This window comes from Dama dama, chromosome 33 (genome assembly GCF_033118175.1).
Source record: "Dama dama isolate Ldn47 chromosome 33, ASM3311817v1, whole genome shotgun sequence".
Taxonomy (NCBI): Eukaryota; Metazoa; Chordata; class Mammalia; order Artiodactyla; family Cervidae; genus Dama; species Dama dama.
In genome coordinates, this window is record NC_083713.1 from 49,488,766 (window position 1) to 49,514,509 (window position 25,744).

At 39.5% G+C, this 25,744-nt stretch overlaps 1 protein-coding gene across 3 annotated transcripts in view; it reads right to left on the reverse strand.

The window, feature by feature from the left end:
- Positions 1–11,193: 11,193 nt before the first annotated feature.
- MBD5 (methyl-CpG binding domain protein 5) overlaps positions 11,194–25,744 on the reverse strand; it is a 230,624-nt gene continuing 216,073 nt past the window's right edge. For all 3 annotated transcript variants that reach the window (XM_061135123.1, XM_061135125.1, XM_061135124.1), the window contains 3 exons: positions 24,166–24,239; positions 15,172–15,247; positions 11,194–11,790 (listed from right to left, as the gene is read on the reverse strand). In XM_061135123.1, the coding sequence (XP_060991106.1) occupies positions 11,719–11,790; positions 15,172–15,247; positions 24,166–24,239 (222 nt within the window). In that variant the 3' untranslated portion in view covers positions 11,194–11,718. The remainder of the gene's footprint in view (positions 11,791–15,171; positions 15,248–24,165; positions 24,240–25,744) is intronic.

Here is a 25,744-nt window from a genome sequence, read left to right on the forward strand (position 1 = left end):
CCAAGATTTCTAGGGAATGTGTCTTTTTGCCTTAAAATGACCTTAATACATAAGACTAAATACTTTATGACATCAAGGTACTATGTTCTGCTTTTTTTGCAAAACAGCTTCCTAAGTGCATTCACATGAACTTCATGATAACCCTCTGGGGTCGGTAGGGTGATATCGGTTTCCCACAGTATAGATGAGAAAACTCAGGCTGAGAGATGGTAAGGCACTTGCCCAAGGTCACACAACAGAGCTGAGACTAGAACCCAGTTTAGCTTCTTTTGTACAATACTATGACCTTAAGAATGAGCAGCCCATCCAACTAAAAAAAAAAAAAAAAAAGTATCATGTTCTGACCATGATACAATTAAATTAAAAATCAATAAAAGTCAAAAAAAAAAAAAAAAAGAATGAGCAGCCCAGAACCACAGATCTTGGGTATCTAATGAGAAAGTTCCAGGAGCTTCCTGGGGCTAAGAGTGCATAGAATATACACGCATGTGCACACTCAGGGTGCCTGACCTGGTGTGTGAGTGGGCAGGCCTACCACGGTGTTGGCCTGCCTCTCACTTCTACCAGAAGTGGTGTCAGCAGTGCTGGGCCTATGGTCTGGCCCTTGCACACTGGGTCAGCATCTCTCCTGAGCAGGTGACCCTGTCTTACGTGCAAAGAGGTGTATTTGATAGACACTTGGTACCTCAGACAGTAAAGAATCTGCAATGCAGGAGACTCGAGTTTAATCCCTGAGTCGTGAAGATCCCCTGGAGAAGGGAATGGCATCCCACTCCAGGATTCTTGCCTGGAGAATCCCATGGACAGAGGAACCTGGCAGACTTATAGTCCATGGGGTCACAAAGAGTCAGAAATGACTGAGCGACTAACACTCGAATTTATAGAAAGACAATGTTATTCACTTCACATAATCTAATATAAAACACAGTTTCCACATCAGTTATCAGACTTTTAGGAATGCTTCCTTCATTTCTTTTTTTCCCTTTACCTACCATTTAATTAGAATTGAGCACAGAAAGTTGAATAAGGAAAACCAGGTCCTTCCTTAAGGAGCTCCCATTGACCGTCTGTTCCATCGCTGCCTTTGCTACTGGAGCAACATGCTATGACCTCCCAGCATTTCACCACTTAAGAGTCCTCTCCAAAGTTGAGTGCACACACCCCAAGCATGGGGCAAGATAATCCACTGGGGTGAGAAAGAGGAAAAAGTTAAGAGTTTTATTTCTGTTTGGTTCATTGCAGTCTTCCCTAATTTTTATTTTGGGTGTTTTATAACACATATTAATTCAGTAGTATGCATAATACACACAAATGTATATATTTATATATAGTATGTCCTCAATTTTATTTTTATTTTACTGATAGGAATTTCTGATAATAAAGTTTGGAAACTGCTGCTTTAGAACAAGGAAAGGTATTCTTTGAGGCAGAAGCAACGTCTATTTTTTAAAATTATGTTCTTTGCTCTGAAAGCTGTGAGCTCCTCACAATGGCCATGGCTATATGGCCTGATCTCTTGGCTGATGCGATTGCCTTACGAAGCACAGAAACTCAGGGCACACACTTTCTCCTCCTCCCAGGATGCTTCACCAGCTTCATCATCACCTCGGACATTTGGGAGGAGCTGGAAAGTCAAGAGAAAGGTGGGGGTGAGAGAACAGTCTCTCTTCAGCTTTGCCATCTCTTCCTCAGACGGTGGCTTGTCCAGGAAGAGCTGGTGTATTACTCTACGCCCATCCTTGCAGGCTTTCTTTCCCGGCTCTTGTGAATTTTTTGCTCCCCATTCTGTACCAAATAAACCAGAACAGTGAGACTCAGCCTGAAATCACAGGCTCCTGAAATCACATGACCCTAGTTGCTCATGTTAAAACTGGAAGGAAACCACCAATGCAGATAATCCCTATTTGATTGGAAAAGGGGGACAGAGCCTGTGACAGACCTCAGAAGACTTCCTAAGAATATCTTCCCTGACCATGAAAGCCTTTTAAGATTAACTTGGCAGGCATAGCTATGTTCTGGGAGGATTCCATCTCAGTCTAGGGACCAAAGCCTTGGGCGACGAGTCATCTTGGCCCTGTTCTCCATAAACGGTATTCTTTGGTGGCCTGGGGAGCTGAAGTTGAAGCTGCCCCTGGCAACTGAGTGTTCAGTTGAGCCCATTCCCTTCCTTCATCAGTGTTTGACAAGGTCTGTCCCCTGTTTTAGCAAGATGTGCCTCAGGTTTCGCAGTCTGAAAAGCATTTTTCACATACTTCAATAGTGTACCTAACCTTTTTTGTCTATGTACGAAAAGGCTAGGTACAGTATTTAGACATGAATTTCCAATTAAGAAACAAATAGTAATCCTTAATAGCACTAAAAAAATACTACCAGATTATTAGTTCTTTCCTCTTTGAATATTTATTTATTTTTGGCTGCGCTGGTCTTCACTGCTACGAGAGGGCTTTCTCTATTTGCAGTGAGTGGGGGCTACTCTCTAGTTGCAGTGCACAGGCTTCTTGTTGTGGTGGCCTCTTTTGTTGCATAGCATGGGCTTCATGGCATGCAGGCGTCAGTGGTTGTGGTGCATAGGCTTCAATATTTGTGGCTTGTCGGCTCCAGAGTGCAGGCTCAATAGTGGCACTTGGGCTGAGTTGTCCTGCGGCATGTGGGATCTTCTTGGACCAGGGATTGAACCAGTGTTCCTTGCCCTGCAAGGTGGATTCTTAACCACTGGACCACCAGGGAAGCCCTCCTCTCCTCTTTTAAAAGCATGCTTCAATGTATTTTGTGTTTTCATTTTCATGCATGTCTGAGAATAGTTCAGCCCAGTATAGTTATGAACATCTTCTTCCCACCCTCTATATTCTCAAATCATTTGGGAACTTCCTGACACTTGCTTGGTTCAAAGGTTTACCCCTCTCAGGAGCACCTGTGTTGAAGTCAGGGGAGAGAAATGGTTCAATGTGAACAGCAGGACTCTCTTAAGTGATTATCCCACAGAAGACTGGTTCTTTCTTCAAGTGAAGACTTTCTCATTCCCATCTATGGATGAAGGAACTGAGTGAGGCTCCACTTGTATTACTAACCGTAGTAACAATACAGTAGCTTGACTTGCATAGCATTGACTCCAAGTCTACACTCTGCTAAGTGCTTCATGTAGATTAATCTGTTCAACTCTCAAAGTTCTGGTTCTATTATCCCCACTTTCAGATGATGACACAAAAACACTTAGAGGTAATTTGCCTGAGATCACACAGCCACTGATTGACTGGACTCACCCTAGGAGTTTGGCCCCAGAATCTTTTTTTTTTCACAGGCATAAACTCTATTTTCACATTTTACAGACGTATCATCAAAATGATCACAATACTGTATGAGAAGGGCAAGATTCACAGATAAAAGCTTTCTGAAAATCAAAACACACTGACATCACTGTGGTTGTCGCCCCAAGGGAGAAAGGCGGGGCGGGGGATCCGTGGACAGCCAGCTTTATCTTTTCCACCATGACCCATTTTCACAGCAAGTGACCGTAGCACGTGGGGAGGAGGACGACGCTTCACTGGCAGAAGAGGGGTGGCCCCAGAATCTTTTCAGGGATTTGTCCTAACACCAAATTTCAGGCTCCCCCCTACCCTGCCCCTGCCATCCCACCCAAAGTCAAATATACTTTCCCCTGGAGCAACCCACTCCAGTATTCTTGCCTGGAGGATCCCCAGGGACAAAGAAGCCTGGCAGTGGACAGTCCACAGAGTTGCAAAGAGTCAGACACAACTTGAGTGATTAAACACACACACTTGTAGTAAAACTCTGCATTCCCTGACTTGACTGATTATAAATTGTTCAAACTTTTCACATCTTGATTTACTTATTTAAAGAGCCGGTTCTAACTTCACTCTGAGGTTGAAGGTTCGAAGTTCTGTTTCTGTTCTGGTTACCACAGCCAGTGCACTTGGAGATACTATCTTCCAGACTAGTTTCTTGGGACATCATTTTGCTGGTCCACTTCTGAATGTGGCATTATAGGCGAAAGAATTCATCTAAGAAACACCCCAGCGAGCAGATTCAGAAACTGGGCTGGACAGGAAGAACGAGAAAAGGCCTCCGTGTCACAGTTTGCCCTGGACAGGGAAATCATTCTACTTTTAAAGGCTTCCTGGGGAGACAGCAACTCTACACATATCTCCTCCTTAGGTTGGACAACCCCTTTCCCTGGCAGCAAGTTCCCTTTTCTATTCTAAACCTTTTAAACTACAACTTAAAAGTAAACTTCCTAGAGAAGGGAATGGTAACACACTCCAGGATTCTTCCCTGGAGAATCGCATGGACAGAGGAGCCTGGTGGGCTACACAGTCCACGGGGCTGCAGAGAGTTGGACATGACTGAGTGACTAAGTGTGCACACACAGATGCCTGCTATGTGACAGACATTTGAGAGTTGACCTGCATTATCTCATCAAACCCATGAGGGAAGTGCTGTTATTATCCTTTTTTAGATGAGAAAGCTAAGCACAGATAAAGTAGCTTTCCCAAAGTCAAACAACTAGTTAGTGGCACAGCCTAGGTACGAATGCAGATGAACCCTCGCCAAGGACCAGTTTGGAAACTTTATAATGGGCTGCCTGCCCACTGAGGCTCCATTTCCCATGCCCAGGATACTGTGCAGAGAGAAGGGCTATTCGCCAGCATCTGGATCATAGGACTAGATGCCTGTTACTGCATTGCTTCTGCCATTTTTTTTTTAAAACAGATAATTAGCTTTAAAAAGCTCTCAAGTTCAATGATCATTGAACATAGGAGGTGACTAATTGTGGCTGGGGCTACTTTAAAGGGCATGTACATAATCACGGACTGGAATGGATGATGAAAGGCCACTGTGGTCTCCCCTGCTGTGAGGCAGAGGTCCTTGTAGCCAGATGGCCTTGTTCTGGGCCTGACTCCCTGCGGTTCTGCTTTCCTCTGTTTTCATAACCCTTGGTGCTCACCTGGTACTTCCGACAACTCACATGCTCCTCTGCGGCTTCCTGTTTTCCAGTGAGATGGGCAGGATGAAGCATCACCCCGAGGACCCAGACCTGACGTACACTTACCTGTGCATTCTGAGAAGCAGGCCTTGCTTTCTAACAATCTAACAAAATGCTTTGGGACTTCAAACTTTCCCAACCTCTGATCATCCCAGTAGAAACATCATTGCTCTTCTAATACAGAATTAATTTGTGTGAAGACACTGGGAATCACGTTGTTAGAAGTAACTGTAAGTGTGCTGAGTTGTATTTCTTCATGACTATTAAAGTGAATTTACACAAATATAGTTATATACATACCTCGACTGGGATGGAACTTGTTCAACAAATGTAATATGAAGAATTATGGTGGGCCCCGATCTTTTAGAAATTTTGCTTTTAAAAAATGCTGCACCTGGAATATAGCCAATATTTTATAACAACTTTAAATGGATACACTCTATGAAAGTCTTGAATCACTAATCGCTACATGGTACTCCTGAAACTAATATAATATTGTAATCAGCTATATCTCAAAATAAAAAATGCTATACTTGATGTTGTCCCCTTCCATATTCCTGCTCTTCACCCTGCAGTCAGAATAATCTTTCTGAAACATTAACCTGGTCACGTCATGCCTGTCCTTAAACCCTGCAATTGTCCCCATTACTGTCATGCGACAGTGGGGTCTATTTTTAAAAATTAACTAATTACTGGCCATGCAGTGTGGCTTGCGGGATTTTGCAGCTTGTGGGATTTAGTTCCCTGACTAGGAATTGAACCCAGGGCTTTGGCAGTGAGAGCAAGGAATCCTAACCACTGGCTCACTAGGGAATTCCTGATAGTGCAGTCTGACCTGCCCAAACCCCCTTCCCCTGCATCCTGTTCTTTTCCCAACCTCTCTCATTTCCCCTCACATTCTACTCTTTAGCTGGTCTTCTCTCCTGCTTCCTCTAACCTCTAAGTCTCACACAAGCCTTTCTCTCTGCCCATAACAAGCTCTCCTTAACCCTCCCCCAGAACACACGCTTCTCTGCCTAATTCCAATTCATCTTTCCCTGACCCTCCTTCAAGCCTCCATCTCCATTAAGCTAGGCTAGGGGCCTGCAATGCACTTCCCTATCCCAGGCCTTTTTCATACTTACGTGTTTAAGTGGTCTCCTCCTTAGGCAGCTCTGTGAGGGCAGAAAATGGGTCTGTCTTATTCATATTGCTGCATATTGGGTGTGGCGTAGAGTGGGACTCAACAAATATTTACTGAATGAATAAATGTATCAGTGACATCTCCAAGATCTATCGAAATGCTTCTGTCAGAACTTCAAAGAGGATCACACAAAAACTGCTAATACTTGAATCAGGCTGCTGTAGAGAGGGTTTAAACTACGTCCTTATGTACATGGGCTTCCCTGGTAGCTCAGCTGGTAAAGAATCTGCCTGCAGTGCAGGAGACCTGAGTTCAATGCCCGGTTGGGGAAGATCCCCTGGAGAAGGAAATGGCAAACCACTCCAGTATCCCTGCCTGGAGAATCCCATAAACAGAGGAGCCTAGCAGGCTGCAGTCCATGGGGTCGCAAAGAGTTGGGCACAACTGAGGGGGTAACACTTCACTTCATATACATATATTCATACACATCCCCTTAGCCATAGTCATCATTTTGACTCAGAGGAGACAGCTATGCTGTCAGCAGGAAGCCTTCCACAAAGTGGGCCATCACTCTTCCTGAAAACCCTGAACCAAACTATTTAGGTAATTCTAAGCCCTACCTGGGAGTTCTCAAAACGGATTATCCTGGGTCAATCTGATAATCAAAAGTGTCAAATATGTTTAAAATAAGATTGAAGCTAATATACTCACTTCCTTTAACCATGGACTGAGAAGCACTTCTTTGGCATGGGTTTTGTTTTGGATTTTGATCCTGGAATCAGTTTCCTGTTGATTATAGCATGCAAAACATGCCCATATTTTACAGAGACATATGTTCCATAACTGATTCCATTAATGCTGTGGTTTTCAAATCTCACTTTGTCTCTCACCCCTACTCCTACCCCCAGAGATATTTGGCAAGGGCTGCAGTCATCATTGTTTGTCACAATTTGGAAGGGACACTCCTAGCATCTGGTGGGGAGAGGTAAGGGAGGCTGCTAAACATCCTAGGATGCACAGGTGCCCCAACGACAAAGAATGAGCTCACCCACAATGTCAACAGTGCTGGTGCCGAGGAACCCCGAGTCGAAGTGATATTCTGTAGACACCTTGGCGCACAAGAACTAGGCCCTCTTTGTCTATGTGGGGCTCGTCATGAAATATGGAAACAAAGCAGAAAAGAATAAGTTAAAAAGCAGTAAGAAAGCTGTGGATCTTCCCCTGCCTGTGATTTAGAGATTAAGATGCCCAGCTTGTCTCTAAAGTAGAATTATTCAGTTCGGGGAGGTTTCCTAGGTAGATCCCAATCCTGAATCAATGAATCTCCTATGGAAATCTCATAAAACAAGGCATTTAGTGTGCAATTCAACAGACTCTTGAGTGTGAAAAGGAGTTTTGGTGAATTCAAAACCATATTTGTTTTTCATACTGAAAATGTTCAGGTCATTTTCTTTTTCTAATAGGATAACCATTTGGACAAAAATATCCATATGATATGCAGGTGAAATGTAAATTGCTACTCTTCTGCACAGACAGTCCAGTATATTTATACTTAATCCATAAAGGCATGATGTTACAAAACACATTTGTATATTGTGAAGCCATCTGGCATCAAATTTTCCAATTTATAGACAACTTTGTATTTACATAACAAATTATTAAATCAACCATTTTTCCGGCTTATAAAAGGTCACTGAGGTACACACACAGTGTGTATAAAATCAGATAAGGCTGATAATACATATTTACAGTAGATACAAATTAATCTTTCATATTTGAAGATAATGCTTTTTATATATTTTTTCTACATCAGACTCCCCACTGTTAGCAGGTTTTCCCATGCTTGAGTTGTTTATTGCTTTTTGGCTCACTGATTTAATATTCACTTCTGGGTTGTTTACACATATGAATTACTAATATTCTTATCTCTTTGGCTAATGCAAATGTGATAGAATGAATGAAAGAAAAAGATAAACGATCATTCAGCATTACAGTTCTGGTTGGTTGATAGTATTTGTTCATGGTCCCCAAATGAGTTGAGTAATGCACCACTCATTTTATATATGACAATGAGAAGTTTTGAGTCATGCATTATACCATTTGGGCAAAAATGGGCAAAGTAAACAAGATATCAGAGTTTTGGTAAGGTCTAAAATCTTGGCTTTCTTTTCAGAAACAGTAATGTCATCAGCATATTAAGCATCTTAGATTTAAAAATCTCAATGCAAAACCACTTGTGATTTACAAGGGAACTTTGCAAACTGAATGGAAGATTTCCAAAGTTAACTACAATATGTTATCATGGTCTGAAACGAAAAAGAATCATCTCATGGGATAAGTCAGCTGAGAATCTTCATAAACCTTACAGAAAGCAGAAAAACCACTCTCCACTCATCTCAAAATTCTGCATTGTTAGGTTCAAAAAAGAAGCTTGTGTTTACTTAAAAAATAGACACAAATAACTCAAAGTTGGGGTTCAAACAAAAGACTAAAAGTGGCCCATGATATTCATCACAAGGGATGAATATTCTTCTCAAAGAATTTACATGCACAATAGGACTGAAAAGTACAAACCAAAAATGTTCCTTTAAATAAACAGAAACCCTGACTGCTTTTAATACTACAAACAAGACAAATTAAACAAGAGCTGCTCAGTTAGATTTCACTCATTTGAAATAATCTTAAAAACCACTTAAAGGTATAGTTTATTCTTCTTGTGCATCCTAAGACTGTTAAAGGGCACAAAATAAAATTAGTTTTCCTTTTCGAAGAGGGGCTATATGTTTTTTAAATGAGCAAAAATTTTTCATTCTGTTTCCACTCTCCGATTTGTTGAAAAAATTTTATTCTGGGGAATAAAAAAATGTAATAATGTAGAGGGTTAGCCTTCATTTTAAAAAAATGAATAGGCTTTAATACAAAGAGAAAGAAATGGCTCTATGGGCAAAATTCAAGTATGAGTGACCAATTTTTTAATTGTAAAGTAGGTGCAACATTTAAGAAGAAATGTTACAGCACTGCATGACTTGTAATGCTAACAATATTTACATTAACTGCTTACATGAAACCACAGAACTATTGAAGAGAGAGAGAGAAAAAAAAAAAACAAAAACATGTGGACTGAAACAATACCTAGAACTCACAACCAGTGGTAAGCAACCAGTGAAATCATGGGCACAGACATACTTTACATGGTCTACTGATGTAAAGTATACATGGGTGGGGGAAAGCACAAACCTAATTAGCTCAAAAATACCCAAAAGAAGGCTTGGTAGACACAAACTTAGTCTGAAGAGAAAAAACTTCCACATGTCAACACACACGAACATCCACATATACATAGACATACCCAACACACACACACATATGCTGTGAATCTGTAAATAAAAACACCTCTGTAGACAAACCAAGAAAAAAGCAGGCTGGTGCAAAAAAAAAAAAGGAGACATTAATGGTTTAAACATACCAAACACATCAACTTATAACAAAAATATGTCAACTAAAATACACAGAAGATGACTTCAGGGGACTGTGGGAACGACCAGGCAGGCAATCCCACTATTACATCAAAGACAACTCAACCTACCCCTAGAAGGAAGGGTTCCTGCCTCCGGGCCATGAAGCCCAGTGTAGCCAGTTGCATTCTGTCAGGCTTGGGAGGTAGGAGTGAGGGTGGAAATGGAAAGGACAGAGAGACACAGGAGACCTGGGGAAGAACTAAGAGCTACTGATGCCAAAAGTGAGCCCCGTGGAGTGCTCTGTGCTGTGGCCCCGAGAAATCAAATGGAGGAATGACCTTGGTCTCCTTTTTCCTGAGTGACTGGAACTCTGCTACATCATGGGATGGAGGAGCTGCAGGGGTGGACAAGAGAAGAGGAGAGGGAGGTGGTGGACATCAGGGGTTCAGAGTCTGCCACTGGCTGGAGCCCCAAGCTGGGGGAAGAGGCAGTCCTCTCCAGAGGGTTAAGGGTTTGGAGTTGGGGCTGGTGGTTCTACACCAGAGCAAAAGGATAAGGAATCACTTCCTTTGACAATCCGTCAATAGAATCCAACCCAATCAATTTCAGGCGGGGGCGGGGGGCGGTCCTGAAACTTGGCTCCATCGCCTGGGAGATAGGGTTACACCGCCACCACAAAAAAAAAAAAAAAAAAAGAAGAAGAAGAAGAAAATGTGAAAAAAAGACGGAAAATTATGTTGTGCTACATTTCTTATTAATAACCTTGTACTTTACAATGGCTCACAGTTTTAGGTTTTGTATACTTGCAATGTAGTATTTTCTCTCTACATTTGTTTCACATTTTTTTACTTACTTAATATAATATAAATAATTTGGTTAATAGATTCAACCTGCACATTTCAGCCACATTAATATATATAAGAATCTGTTAATGGTATAAATAATTCTTTAAATAAAATAAATCTGATATGTTACATAATACTGATAAAATATTACCATTGCTAATAATTTTGTAAGCCACCTTAACTTCTGGTATAAGTAATACTGATGAATGGATATGAAACTTGGTTTGATTATTTGCATTTATTTTTGCTACTACAGAAAAACTGAATTATAATCAACTTTACCTCTGATAAATGTTTCAAAATGGGGGTTTGCCTCCAGGTATGGAAACAGAAAGTGTTATCTTGTCAGGTACTGTTTGCAAAAAAACCTCAACTCTGAGCATCAATGGTGGTGCAGCGTAAGTTTTCTAGTTCAACAGGTGGCTATCAAATGTTAACTACAGAAATGACTGAGTAAAATATCCCATCTAAGATTTTTTTATAAAACCTATTCTACTTTAAAACTTAGGTAAAAAAAATATGCAACAAATGGTTGCAGTTTCTGAATTCTTAATTTAGATCTGTGAGCCCTCGTCCCTTTAGAAATCTGCAAGGTTTCAATTTCCTAGACACCCAAAATCAAGTCCAGTGCTTCCAGGCAAGGTTCATTCCAAACAGACAATATAAATGGACACTCGGTGGTGTGCAGTGTATGTCATAATTCAGGTAATACATCATCATGCCTTTTCTCTGCTGTTAAATACAAAAACAGCATCTTTTACATTATCATAGAAAAGCATTTAGGTTGTATTTTTATTTATCACTTTACACTTGTAGTCTCTGGTAGGTGTACTCCATAGAAACCAAAGAATTTTGTACACTATTTCTTTGTACAATAAAAGATAAAGTGTGCATTAGGTACGCTTGTACATGACAATATTGTACAATATTTACATTTCTGATGTCACCATGAAATTCTGTATTTTCTATATACAACATTGAAAATTCTTCAGAAACATTTGGACTATTTCTTATAATCACAATTTTAGTATTATAGAAAAAGAGTTTCTCAGTAATTTCTTGACCATTTACCACTCTCATCATTCGGGGATTCTGATTGGTTTTCCAGCATTCTTTATCCTTCCTGATCAAAAAATATTGTATCACTGTTTCTTTTAGCACCCTATGGTGGTGGTAACTATCTGCCATAGAATAAATATTGATATAACAGTGGCTATATCAATACTTATCTACAGACATATCTGTGCACATTCCTTTAATAAACACTGCGCATTGGTGGAGTAGTCCCTGTTATCTGGAGATCTTCCTCCTCTTGGGTTTGGGGGGTCTCATCTGTCTGTCTCCCTGTGGGATTTGGTGAACCTGGAAATAAAGAGGTAGGGAAAAAACAACAACAGAGATTGAAATCACAAACACCATAGGATTTCTGACAAACAGGGTAGGCAGCAGACTCTGGCTTTCATTTTCAATCACAGCTATCTTGAGGCATTTAACACTTCTACAAGACTCAGATCTCAGTGTGCCTACAGTCATTACAGAGGATGAGGAATCTTGGAAACTGACAAGCAGAGCAACACTCTGTGGATCTCCCAACCAGTGGAATACAAAAAAGGAACTGGAAAAAAATCAAAGTGGGAGAAGAGATGTGCAGTTGCTACCCCTGCTCTCCATTGAAGACGAAAATAAGACCTTTCCCATCAGAGATCCCTGGATCACTAACTTCACTGGGGTTCTGGAAAAGTGGATAAATATATACTAAACATTTTCTTCTTCATTTCATCACTGTACTTATTTCATAACTACTAAGAAGGGTCAAAGATGATAAGAACATGCACACAGCTCAGCCCAAGGAAGTTTACTTATGAGAAGAATAAGGATGGAGAACAGAATACCCGTACCATCTGTTGGCAAATCTAAACTTGTGTAGTCTGGGAAAAGCAATGCATACAACTTATCTTTATATACTAACAGGGAAGCTAGTAGCATTTAAGGCTGTGCATCAGATTGAACAGAGGTGGATGAATAGCAGAACTTGATTCCCAGGTATCAGACAGCAGGTCTGGTTTTAGGGGCAGAGGACAGGTGCTAGGGAGGTGGGTCAGGTGTCCCACATTGTACTGAGGCTGTTAGGGTACTGATAGGAGGGGACAAGGTCAAGATCCAGGAGAGGCAGGATGCACCCAAGGCAGTGGTATAGTACACACTTAATAACCAGCTCCCCGTGGAGAAATATAAGTCCATTGTAGTATATGCCAATCTCTGTGGTATAAATGTTTTTACCATGGCCAATTTCAAGCTACCAATGTGATATCATACAACTCAGGCTTAGAAGAGATGGGCAAAATCAGCTCTGAAGATCCATTACAAGTTGGCTCAACTGCATGTTGTAAAGATAACGTAACAGCAAAGACCACTGCTATTCAGAATCAAATACAGAAAACTATATTTTACAGATTTTTTTTTAATGTGGACCATTTTTAAAGTATTTATTGAATTTGTTACAATATTGCTTTTGTTTTATGTTTTCATTCTTTGGCTGTGATGTATGTGGGATCTTCACTCCCTGACAAATGATCACACCCACACACCCCTTCATTGGAAGGCAAAGTCTTAACCACTGGACTGGCAGGGAAATCCCCAGAAAACTTTTTAAAGTATTATATTTAAAAAATAACACCAATGAGTTTCTCACAATGCCTCATCCTCCTAAATGCTCCATATACGTTCTTTAAAACCACTAGTCTCTGATAAAGAGTCCATTGAAACCTTTTTAAAATTGAGGAAAGAAGTTTTTATTCAAAGCTGCAAATTAGTAACCTGTGAACCAAATGCAGCCTAGGAAGGGATTGTGTTTAGCCCTACGGTGTTTTAATATTTTAAAAATAGCTGGAAACACTAAAGAATGAGAATTTTTACTTTCAGACTTGCAGTGTCTCATGAAAAAATGGGAAGATCTTGCAACACTGGCACAGTTCCCCACATGGCTCAAGCTTGCTGCAGCATGGAAGCAGAAGCTCCTTCTAGAGAGAACACAGCCCCCAGGTTGCCATGGCCCCCATCACTCCTGACTGCTTGCTGGCCACAAAGGCCAAAGATCTTGAGAGAGAGATTAAGGAGATGCCTGCCAAACACATTTCTCTTCTTCCTGAGCAGGCATGGTGTACAATACTTTTACCAGTTCCCTTGAATTAAGAAGGCCACATGACTGGGTCAAACCAGTGGAAAGTCAATGGAACAGAAGAACTTCCCAGTCTGGCCTATAACACCTTATCCTGCCGTCCTCTGGGTACATGGTCTTCTGTCTTGCTGCTGGGCTGGATGCTAAGGATGTGACGGAGCACTCTGAGGTCCTAGGGAATGGGGGACACTAGATAAGGACAGAACCTGAGCCCCCAAATGACTGTGTGAAGCAAGACTTCCTCAACCAGAATGAGACTCAAGTGAGGAACAGCCTTTTTAAGGCATTAAGCCTCTAAGACTGAGAGTTGGTACATAGCCTACCTTGACCAGGGCATCTTGGTTGGCATTTCTTAATTCACTAAAATCACTGTTTCACTCAAACCTGATCCCCTGTACATAATGATACTATTTGCCCAGCCCTAGAAGGTGTTTCAGGGGCTTCCCTGGTCACTCAGATGGTAAAGAATCTGCCTGCAATGCAGGAGACCTGGGTTTGATCCCTGGGTCGGAAAGATCCCCTGGAGAAGGGAATAGCAATCTATTCCAGTATCTTGCCTGGAGAATTCCAAGGACAGAGGAGCCTGGTGGTTTGTAGTCCATGGGGTTGCAAAGAGTAGGACACGAATGAGTGACTAATGCATACACACAGAAGGTGTTTGAGTTTATAATCTCTGCTCCAGAGTTTTCCTATAATTCTAGCAGGAAATTAAACATCTCAGGGCCTCAATTTACCTATCTTTGAAATGATGGTTTGGATCACAAAATCTTGTACCAATACTAATACACTATGAATGTGTAAAAACTTATCTCTGTCATTCAGTAGCCACTGGATGGCTTGTTAGGATTCATATAAGCTTGTTAACACAATATCAACTAAAAGTAAATCACCCTTTCATTGCTGAGTAGCTTTTGATAATTCACATTTTTTAGAGATTATCAAAATTTTAGTTTGAGTGTTTATGTTAGTCAATATGTAAATTAGAGAATGATGATTAAACTCACATTCAACACTATTACATGCAACATTCAATAAAAATGTAAAGGATAAGTAGACACTTTAAAACCAGAGGTTATAGTGTTAAATATCAATAATTTAACAATAGGATTTGGGGCCAAATATTTATTTTTTTTTAGGTAATAGCAGAAAGGAAATGAGATGACTATATACTCTTGATCTTGACCCTATATTCAATTTCCCTTTTTGTTCTATGGTAGAATGAAATTTATATTATTGAATACTTAGGCAACACTAATACTCACTGCTATTGTCAGAGTCAAATGCCCAAAAGCTATGATTTTAACTTCAATATTTTGCTGCACACATTTAAAAAGTATTTTATGTGAGGAAAAAAGTTACTTACCTCAGAAAAGATACACAGTTAATACCACTAGGTTATTTTTTAAGTTATTTTTAATTTTTTCTGATATCAGTCTTTTTTGAGTCCAGTAACTTAGTATTGCTACGTGAGTTGCCTGACAATATTTAAGAGACTTTTTACCAAAATGTATAATACAATTTATTTTCAAAGAAACACAGTATAATGGAAAAATAAATTAACTTACAGTCCCAGACATTTTGTCCAGTTCACTCATGGCCTCATGAATAGCAGCTTCTAAATGGTTATTTAGCTTTCCACTTCTGGAATTAATGAAAACAACACAGCAGATTAAAAAATTAAAGAAACAAAAATCTCAATTTAATTCCCTAATCAGAAAACAGAAGTACCAATTCCATGACAGAAAGTCAATCTATATTCACATTTGGACAATTCTGATGACAAAACACTCTGGGATTCTCAGGACTGAACACCAATGATAAGGTCACATAACTACAGGGGAAAAAAATTGAACACATGATTAGGGAAAGTGGATTCTTTCCCTTCCACATGTTTCTTCGACTGTCTGATGATTTTGTAAGGAAGCTGGGCAACGGGTCTCTGTTTCCACAGGCGGAGCTTGTGCTCTTAGATTCCAGCCTGCTCCGCATTGCCTTTTGTACTGGCTTGTCTTTCTCAGGCTGTGTGGCTGGAGGAAGGGCCCTGAACTGCAGGCTCTGGCCACTAGGGAGCTCCCTCTGCCCTCTCTGGAGCATCCTGACTCCAGGAGTTCAGCAAATGAAGGCTGAAAACCTGGTGCACTGTCATTGCAGGTGGGAAACAGCCTAACTCGCCACACCTGAGGCTCTGCCACATCTTCCCGCCCCCGCCGCCCCAAAACCAAAATGACAAAACTGTTTGAGAAGACAAAGAATGATGGTCTCAGAATGTCTATCACTCGTCTGACCTTTTGTCTCTACTCAGCATATCAGGCTTCCCTGGTGGCTCAGACGGTAAAGCGTCTGTCTGCAATGCAGGAGACCCAGGTTTGATCCCTGGGTTGGGAAGATCCCCCGGAGAAGGAAATGACAGCCCACTCTAGTACTCTTGCCTGGAAAAGTCCATGGACGGAGGAGTCTGGTAGGCTACAGTCCATGGGGTCGCAAAGAGTCCGACACGACTGAGCGACTTCACTTTCACTTTTCACTTTCAGCATATACCACTACAGGTATTTAACACATGAAGCATCTGCCGTGACTGAAATGCTTAACTAGGAAGCTACTGAACTAATTGCTAAAACAAGGCAAATCCACACTATCTACCTCTAGGAATTATGTCCACTCTAACTTTTCCTTCTTGATGCATACAAAGAATTACCCAATTATTCTGGGTACTAAGATGATTCATTTCATTTATCTCGTCATGACGATTACTAGAAAAGGTGTAGAGGTAAATGGCTTTCCAAGAGTTAAGTCCTAGCCCAGCATTCACATGGAGATTGGAAATTTGCAGTTGTAGAAGAATTTGGCTCATAGTCCCATTTAGTTTGGCTCACATTGTGTTTAAAAACATATTTGAACTTTAGTGGAATGCTTCTAGATGAGGCCTTTTGGTTTACCACAGTCCTCACCAAGTTCTAACCTCATATACCAGGACTGGACAATTCATGCATTTAGTTTCTGTATATAATCATTGAGTAGTATACTGCTAGGTATATACACCGTGGATGTTCCATATGGTGTCTAAATAAACATGTGTCCAAAGCTAAAACAACGGCTCTGTGTTCTGGGAAACTTATATGCACTTAAGTCTGCTTAACTGAAAGAAAAGATTGTAACTGAACTATAAGAGCAATGCAGCATCAACCTTACCTTTTGTTGGCCTGAAAGCTAGACTACAGTTTTTATATCCTTCCCATTTACTTTAAAAATGTAAACAATGCAGAAAAGTGCATAGAATAAGTCATCAACCTCGATCAAACCTATCTCCAAAAATAAACTGCTAATAAATTACATATTTCTTTAAATTCTTTTTTTATTAAAAAATTTAACTAAAGTTCCCATTTGATATCAATTCCTAGTCTCATTCTCTCCCACCCTCCTTCACAAAGGCAACTGTGTTGTGTATTCCTATAAAGAAAGAGAGTGAAATTGCTCAGTTGTGTCCGACTCTTTGCGATCCCATGGACTGCAGACCACCAGGCTCCTCTGTCCATGGATTCTCTAGGCAAGAATACTGGAGTGTGTAGCCTTTCCCTTCTCCAGGGGATCTTCCCAACCCAGGGATGGAACCTGGGTCTCCCGCATTGCAGGCAGACTCTTTACCCTCTGAGCCACAAGAGAAGCTATGTATTCCTAGTGTGTTTTAATATTTTATATATCCATGAACAGTACCTATTATTGCCTTTTATGTGTTCTTTAAATATATATCATATCAAATGTGTTCTAAGTACCATTCTACAACTTATCTCTTTCCCTTTTATTGCTATTTTTGAGTATGTCCAAGTTGATATCTATTCACATGCTATCTTTTATTCACCTACTTATTCCAGTTTTACAGGGCCCTGGTCATCTCATGGGGTCAGGCTGAGTTGTTTTTCCACCAAGGAGTTTGCTAAGCATGATTCTGGGGAGGAATGCAATTTCAGGACTCTGTAGGGCTATTTAAGCTGAGCTAGAGTTGGGCTGGGTTGGGGCCCCTTTTGTGGACTGTTTAGCAAAGGTCTTGACAGTATCACTGTCACATACTGAGCACATACTGCTCAGCTATCTGACAATATTACACTTTGTGCAATGTGTTAAACAGCTTTATCTTTACTATTTCTTTTGTATTTGTATAAAAGTATGAAGATATGTTTTAAAAGATATTTGTTATGCATAAAAATGCATATAGTATATATGCATATAATAACAATTATACTATCTTATGGGTTTAAAATAGACTACATAGAAGTCTAAATGTCTAAAAAGAAAAAGGAAAATATTTCAGTTAAAAACCATCAGAGAATCTTGGTTCTCTTATCTTTAATAACAAAAATAGCCAGTATTATTGAATATTTTAAGGCTTCCCTGATGGCTCAGATGGTAAAGAATCTGCCTACAATGTGAGAGACCTGAGTTCAATCCCTGGGTGGGAAGATCCCCTAGAGAAGGGAATGGCAACCCATTCCAGTATTCTTGTCTGGGAAATCCATAGACAGAGGCTACAGTCCACGGGATTACAAAGAGTTGCACATGATTGAGCGACTAACACTTTCACTTTTTTATATATGCCAAGAATTGTATTAAATCTTTATATATATTATATCATTAATCCTTATAACAACTCAATGAAGTAGGTATTACAACAGCTGTTTGTACATCACACTTGATTTTTTAGGGAAACTTGGTGAAACCAATTATAATTTTATGACAAAGAATATATTTAATTATAAATAGTCTTCAAAAGTAATTGAGTCATAAAAGTTTTGTCCTTTAATATGAAAAATTTCAACAGCATCACCATTAAAGTATAAAAATAATTCAACATTATTTGTTGAATGAATAGACAAAATTATAGGAGTTTGTGAGTTCATTCTTCAACAAGATATTTAAAATATTTATAAACTCCTTGTATTAGTTTAAGGTAATTAGTATAATATTTTTCGTTTAACAAACTTAAGTAGTTATTAGAGGGTGAAATGACTACTTTTGGAAGAGAGAATAAATATGGAGATAAGGGCCATGAAGATACATGACTATATCATGTGAATCAAGAGGTATAGAGAGACTTTCTGGATGTCAAATCTGCATACCATATTCACACTAGCTGGTCAAGTCAGGAAAGAATGAGTTTAAAAGAGGAAGAAAAAGCTCCATGAGTCCATGAAATGAATAATTAGTCAAAATTCAATCTTCTAGTCCAGAGGCCCTCCTTGTGGAGTCTCTTCTACTATTTTCTCTTCCCCACTGACATTTAATAATAAACATTTTTACTAATGGACACTCTAAAAGCTACTTGATTAAGCAACAGATGTTCATATAATCACATTTCTAGTTATTAATGGAGATAATTGCACTTCTCATCTTCATTGCCTATATTGTCACACATTATCCTTATCTTTATTAATTAAAAAAAAAAGCCAGGTACACATCTGTGAATAGCATGAGAAATAAGAGGGAAGTGAGAATTGCACATTGCTCCGGACTATCAGTTCAGAATTTAAGCAACTCACTTCATGTAGACCAGAACAAATTTGGATCAGACCTAAATGTCAAGAATCTTGGATTCTAAAACCTAATCTGTAGGGAAAGTATGCAGATTTAAGAAAATTTTACACATGAGAGATCAAGATGGTAGTATACGAGGACACTGAGCTTACTCCCCACCTCCACCCCCAATGAATATACCAAAAATACAACTACATGTTGAGTAGCTCTCACTGAAAATGACGTGGAGACTGGCATAACGACTTTTCTACAACTAAAGGAAGGGAGGAAAAGCTACTGGGAGGAAAAGCCACACACAGAAGAGGAAGGCAGTATCACAGGCTTGGAGATCTTCCCTGGGGAGCATGGAGTTCAATAGACCTTTCAGACACCCCAGCCCTCGGGTCTAACTCTGGGAAGATGAGCCCCTCAGCTGGTTTGAAAACAGGGAGGGCTTACTGGAGGGCTGCTAGAAACCAAGACTCTGCTTTTGAAGTGTGCATGCACGTGCAGACTTGCTTACTCCCACCCCACCCCCACCTGCCTCCCTGCCCCAGCGCAGTGGAGGGGCAGCAGACTGGAAACAGCCTGGTTCTGGCTGGCTTGCCAGCACACTCTCTGGCCTGCACTGGGCCCCTGCTCCAGCTCTTCTTGCCCTGGCACCGCCCTCCACTATAGTAAAGGATGCCATTGCCAACGAGAGCGCACACACTTAGAGGGAACAGAGATGCACAGACCCTCTGACCAGGGCAGAGGCAGTCATTGCCAGTGTGCATATCCCTGCCCACACCTGGAGGGAGGAGAACTAACTCAAGTGAAAACACTAGTTCAAAAAGATACATGTACCCCCATGTTCACAGCAGCATTATTTACAATAGCCAAGATATGGAAGCAACCTGTGTGTGTACCAATAGATGAAAGGATAAAGTGGTATGTGTATATATATACACCACAATGTATACCCAGCCATAAAAAGGAATGAAACTTCGCCATTTGCAACAACATGGATGGACGTGGGAGGTATTGTGCTTAGTGAAGTAAGTTAGCAAAATAAAAATACTGTATGTTTTCACTTACATGCAGAATCTAAAAAACAAAAAATGAACATAACAAACCAGAAACAGACTCACAGATACATAGAACAAACTAATGGTTACCAGTAGGGAAGGGGTGGGGTGAGGGGCAAGATAGGGAAACAGGATTAAGAAGTACATACTATTAGGTATAAAATAAGATACAAAGATATACAGCACTGGGAGTATAACCAGTATTTTATAATAACTTTAAACGGAGTTTAATCTATAAAAATATTGCATCACTATGTTGTACACCTGAAGTAATAAAATACCATAAATCAACTAATTTCAATTTAAAAAAATAAAGAAAATTTAATACAACAAGTATCATTTGTTGGTTTTAAAGTGTTTACTTAAGCACTTTTACATTTACGTTATCACTTTATCACTTTCCAGATTCATAAAAATAAGATTACTGAATACATATATACGTACATAAAGACAGAAGATTTGATCCTCACTTAAAAAAAATCATATCGTTACACAAATTTTTTCTTTAATGGAGCTATTTCCACTTTTAAGTACAAAATGACCCTAAGTAATTATTCAATAAATATGTAAATATTTCTTTTGTGATTAGGCAGTAATAAGCAAATCACTTTAAAGATATTTTATTGTATAGTATGATTATAGCCTATTGAGGGTTAAATAACTATATAATACTCTAAACATCGAATATGGTGACAGAATGTTTCAAATGGTAAAAATATGTAATCATTTTGTTTCACCTATATCTTTATAAGAAAAATAATGGTTTACTAAATACCATGTGCCAAGAACTGTGCTAAGGCTCTCTTTATATTATAACAATTCTAGGAGGTTGGTATTAATATCCCACTTTAGAAATGAAGTATTTAGACTCAGGTTAAACAACATACTCAAGGGTACACACAGCTAGGTAATGATGGAAACATTTGAACTCAGGTCAAAACCCAAATTTTCAGCCACCTTGTTCCAATGCCACCTTCCTTTTTTAGTTTCTTTCTCCTTGTCTATGAAACTAGCCAGATATTTGTTAGCTCAAATTCCTTTCCAGTTATTCTTCGGGAACTAAGGGTAGAAACGAGAGTAAATAATAGATACCAACTCTCTCTATTCCTTTTTATTTACTCTTCAATCCATGGCCACTTTATTTTTATATGTGCCATTCTACCAGAATGTTTTCTATTTTCACTGAGGTCACCAATGGCCTCCAAACTGCCCAGTCCAAATGGAGATGTTTCAGATCTTCTCTTACTGGACCTCTGTTTTTCATTGTATTATCCCAGAAACTCTTGGTCTTTGGCTTTTAACACGCTACTCCCCTACCCTCTTGTTTTCCTCCTCCTATCTGATCATTATTTCCAGCTCTTTCATTATCTCTAGTAAATGTTCAAATGCCCCAGCATTCGCTCTTTAGTCCTTTGTTCAAATTGGTCAAAGTACCTCTGTGTGACTGAAGTCATTTTTCATAGTCAAAGACCATTTCTTCCCAGTTTCAGACTTGTGTCTGTGGACTCATAGGAACCTCACATTGCTCTCGACAGTTTTCTCCTGTATGCCCCATTTCACTGCTTCCACTGCCCACTAAGGCACCTGAGAGTTGTCTTTGATTACCTGTTCTCTTTTACATTCCAACTAATCACCATGATGTTCTGTCAATTTTATCTCCTAAATATTTCTTGACCACATTCTTTCTTCTCTGTTCTCATGGGTCCCCTCCTGGTTTGAGTCTTCCTCCTCTCTTGTCCTCTGACATGGCCTTCTAAATGGATGTCCTTGTCTCCAATACTGTTCCCCTAAAATTTATCCTCCATACAGCCATAGCTAAAGTGAAAAATTCAACCATCTGTCCCCTTAGGCACTTCCAATAATGTAAAGACCTCTGAGGCCTTACCAGGCCCTTCATGGTCTGGCTCTTGCTTATACGTTTGGTTCCATCTCTTACAATTTCCTATCCTCCAAATCTAACTGCCGACCTCATCTAAACACTATTCCAACCCATCCCATTGTGTCCTTGTTTCCTGTGTCTGGCTAATATCTATGTAGTGTGTAAGGCTTGGCTGAGATATCATCTCCTCTAGGACATCTTTCGTTACTTGAGTTTAATGTCAATTCTCTGTGATCCCAAAATATACTACACTTATTCCTGTCACTGAAAATTTAACATTTTAATTATTTGTTTCTAAATCTGCCTCCTTCACTAAACAGTGAAGTCCTGGGACTATAGCATTGTGCCTGGTTGGCATAGATTCTTTTGCTAAATCAGTCTCCTTGACTTGGGAAATAAATAAATGATTAAATAAATAAATGATTGGGTTCAACATACCATTTATCACTTATGTGGCCTTTACCTAATTATTTAAGCTATTTGAGTCTGAGTGTCCTCATCAAAAATGGGTTCAGTAATTCTGGCCCTTCTTCTGATTGGGAGAATAGAATAATGGATTTTAAATCATATATGCAAAATGTAAAGTATTCTACTAGGCATTTATAAGGCAAGTCCTTCTACTTAGACAACAGTCAGATAAACAAAGCTGTTTTGCTTCGTATTTTACCTCGGTTCCTTTAGATAATGCTACTTAGGACCCATATAAATTCACCTCAAATAGTAAGCTGGCTTGAAGGAAATTTTTTATGTTGCTGTTTGTTACTTATTACCTTTCAGAAATTGCTTAATAGCAAATTTATGAGGAAAATACAGCTCATTTCAAGGCAGTATATCTAAATATTTGTGTTATCAACAGTTTTGGATATGTTTCACATAATCCAGCTAACTAGCATATCTCACTGAAGAAAAGATTTCAGGGATATTTTACTTCTAATAAACAAGTACTATTGAATATTCTAAAGCAAATGGCCAATGAAAATTCCTGATGTAGGTAGCTTGCAATTTTCCTCTTTTCATCCAGACCTTGTATTAATTTTATAGGCTTTATCCTACTACTAAAGTCTTCACTGTGTCACTTCAGTCAGAATAGATGGGACTTGACTCACCGTGTGCTTTATCAGATCTATAGCGAATCTGGCAATTCACTTGGCCCTCACCAAAACCACTGCCAACTTGCCATCTTCCAAAGGAGTCTTGAACATAGGCACACAGGAGTTAACCCACTGCAGCTGACATCTCTTTTATGAAACATTCCAGTGAGGTGAGGAGAGTTTTCCCCAAATTTGTTGCGATGTCATAATCATTACATAAGTCTTTTATACAAGATACACTGCTAATCATTACAATTTCATAATTCTTAGACATTTGATAATATGAAAATTATAGTAGCTGAGTAGGTATATTGATGATATATATTAACATAATTTTACATGTACATATACAGAAGCACATTTATAGTTCTCTATCTTAAAATGAAATAATAGTTATGATATATGACTACATTGTATTACATACAAGTTGTGTAATGAACATTATCTACTGGTCAATACTACATTTACTCAAAATATAAAGATCTGGAAAAACTTGAATAATTAAGAATAACGTCTCAAAGTTCAACTTCATATTATAATTCCAAAGAAAGTCTATTGCCCCTGCTCCAAGAAAATAATTACTTATCATCACTTTGACTAACAGGTAATCTGCCAAAATTATTCACATGTGTACAACAAGGGGAGTTATTCCCCCTCCCAAAGTATTTGAATTACAAAAGGATACACTTTCACTACACTTTCAGAGACTATTTCATTGCTACATGTTGAGAATATTAATTATATTTTCTTTCCCCTCAAGTGAGAGGGATGGAGATGGAGGGAGTAAGGGAAGAGCTGATGAACAGGGAAGTCCCACACACAGTCTAAATTGTTTCAGAAAATATTTTCTGTAGGAGCTATTTCATCTATAATGGTCCTCTTGGATGATAATGATTAAATTGTACTTAGGCAGGGCTCAAGATGGACTAAGTCAGTGAGATTTCATTGTCCCTTTGAAGGAAAGCCAGTAAAGTATATCCTTGAAAAACAAAACGGGAAAAAAAAAATTGTGCTTACTTTCTGTTCCTTTTCCGGGCTCGGCTGTAGGCTTCTAAACCTTCCGTTAGTGTCTTCAACTTCTCGGGCTCCACCTGAGTGAAGGCATGAAGACCAGACCACATTACCCAGACCTGCAATTGTTAACACTGTTTTTACTTTCCTGCCAGACAAGCAGGTGCTTGTACGGCACTGGGGGAAGGGAGCTTAACTCTCACTGTCTGTCAAGTGTCCTGTCCTCGCTGGGGCACAGGTTGATTCCGTGGTTCCAGGCTGCAACATCAACGGAAATGAAAGACTGGGTGGCTTTCAAAATGTCAACATTTTCAAAGTAATGTTTGAAGAACAAAAGTTGGAACTTAAATAACCTTTAATTCACAAAATCATCTAAGTCAGAGGTCCTGGCCTGCTTTTTGCACTGTCTGATGCTCAGCAACTGCGAATCTGTATTCCATCAGATGAACAACAGCGGTGGTGAGTGAGGGTGCTGGGCTTTGGAGCCAGCACATAGAAGTTTGCATCTGACCTTCTCACTTTCTAGCGTGAATAACAACCTTAAATTTCCAGAGCCTCCTAAAATTTGGATAATTTAGAGAAATATTTAGTTTGTTAACTCTTTGCTGTTAGCCAAAGCTTTGGCTTTTAAAAATAAAGACACTTCAAGAAAAATTTCCCAAGGACATTAATACCTACCTTCCTGCTAGAATTGCTTTGAGAATTAAAATACAACAAGCATGATGAACACAGCCAAGCACAGAACAGCTAGTATTAAATAGCTGTGTGTTAGGCTCTGCAGTAGGCTGCATGTAGTCCCTAGTGATGCGGAAAGAGGGTGTAGCTACACCTGATGGGCGTGTCCTCCCCAGGTCCTGCTTTAACACTGCCAGCCTAGGCCATATGACACTTGCTGCCTCATCACTGCGAGTCACCAACTGGTGGCTGGGGGGTTGCTGGGGAGGGAGGCGCAGTCTTTGCCACCTGCCTCTAATAATCTCTATCATAGTTCTTGAAGTCACTTCTCCTAAGGAAAACAGTTAACAAGTAGGAAATTTAATATGCAAATAAAAACACACTTAGAAAAGCTTTTACTGATCTTAAACACAATCTCAGTAGAAACAGTATTGCTTGCTGTGTAAATATAGCTTCAAATTAAGTCCCCCCCCCAACCCCTTAACCCAGCTTTCCCCCACCCTGCACTCCTTTAATAAAAAAAATTCAGAGGTTGCCAAGAAACCTAACGGGTAGGAAAATACACTCTAATAAACAAGGAAATGATTAACTTTTGTCTTTGAATCTTCCTGACTCACGAATACCGTTCATAAATAACTTTCTTTGACCTCTTCAAATCTAGTACACAGTGATGATTATTAACAAAGGGTCTCCATTGTCAAGTCTGAAAACAAGCATTTCTAATTATTCAGTGAGAATAACAGTCAAATAATGGAAATAGTTTCCTTTTCATGACTTCTGTATTTTGTCCCAAAGGATCCAAATACCTTACATACACAAATTCACTGTGGATACTCAATCTATTATGTGCCAGAACAAGAGATAACTTTGTTCCAATAATATTTCTACAGGAGTAGTCAAGTGTCTTATT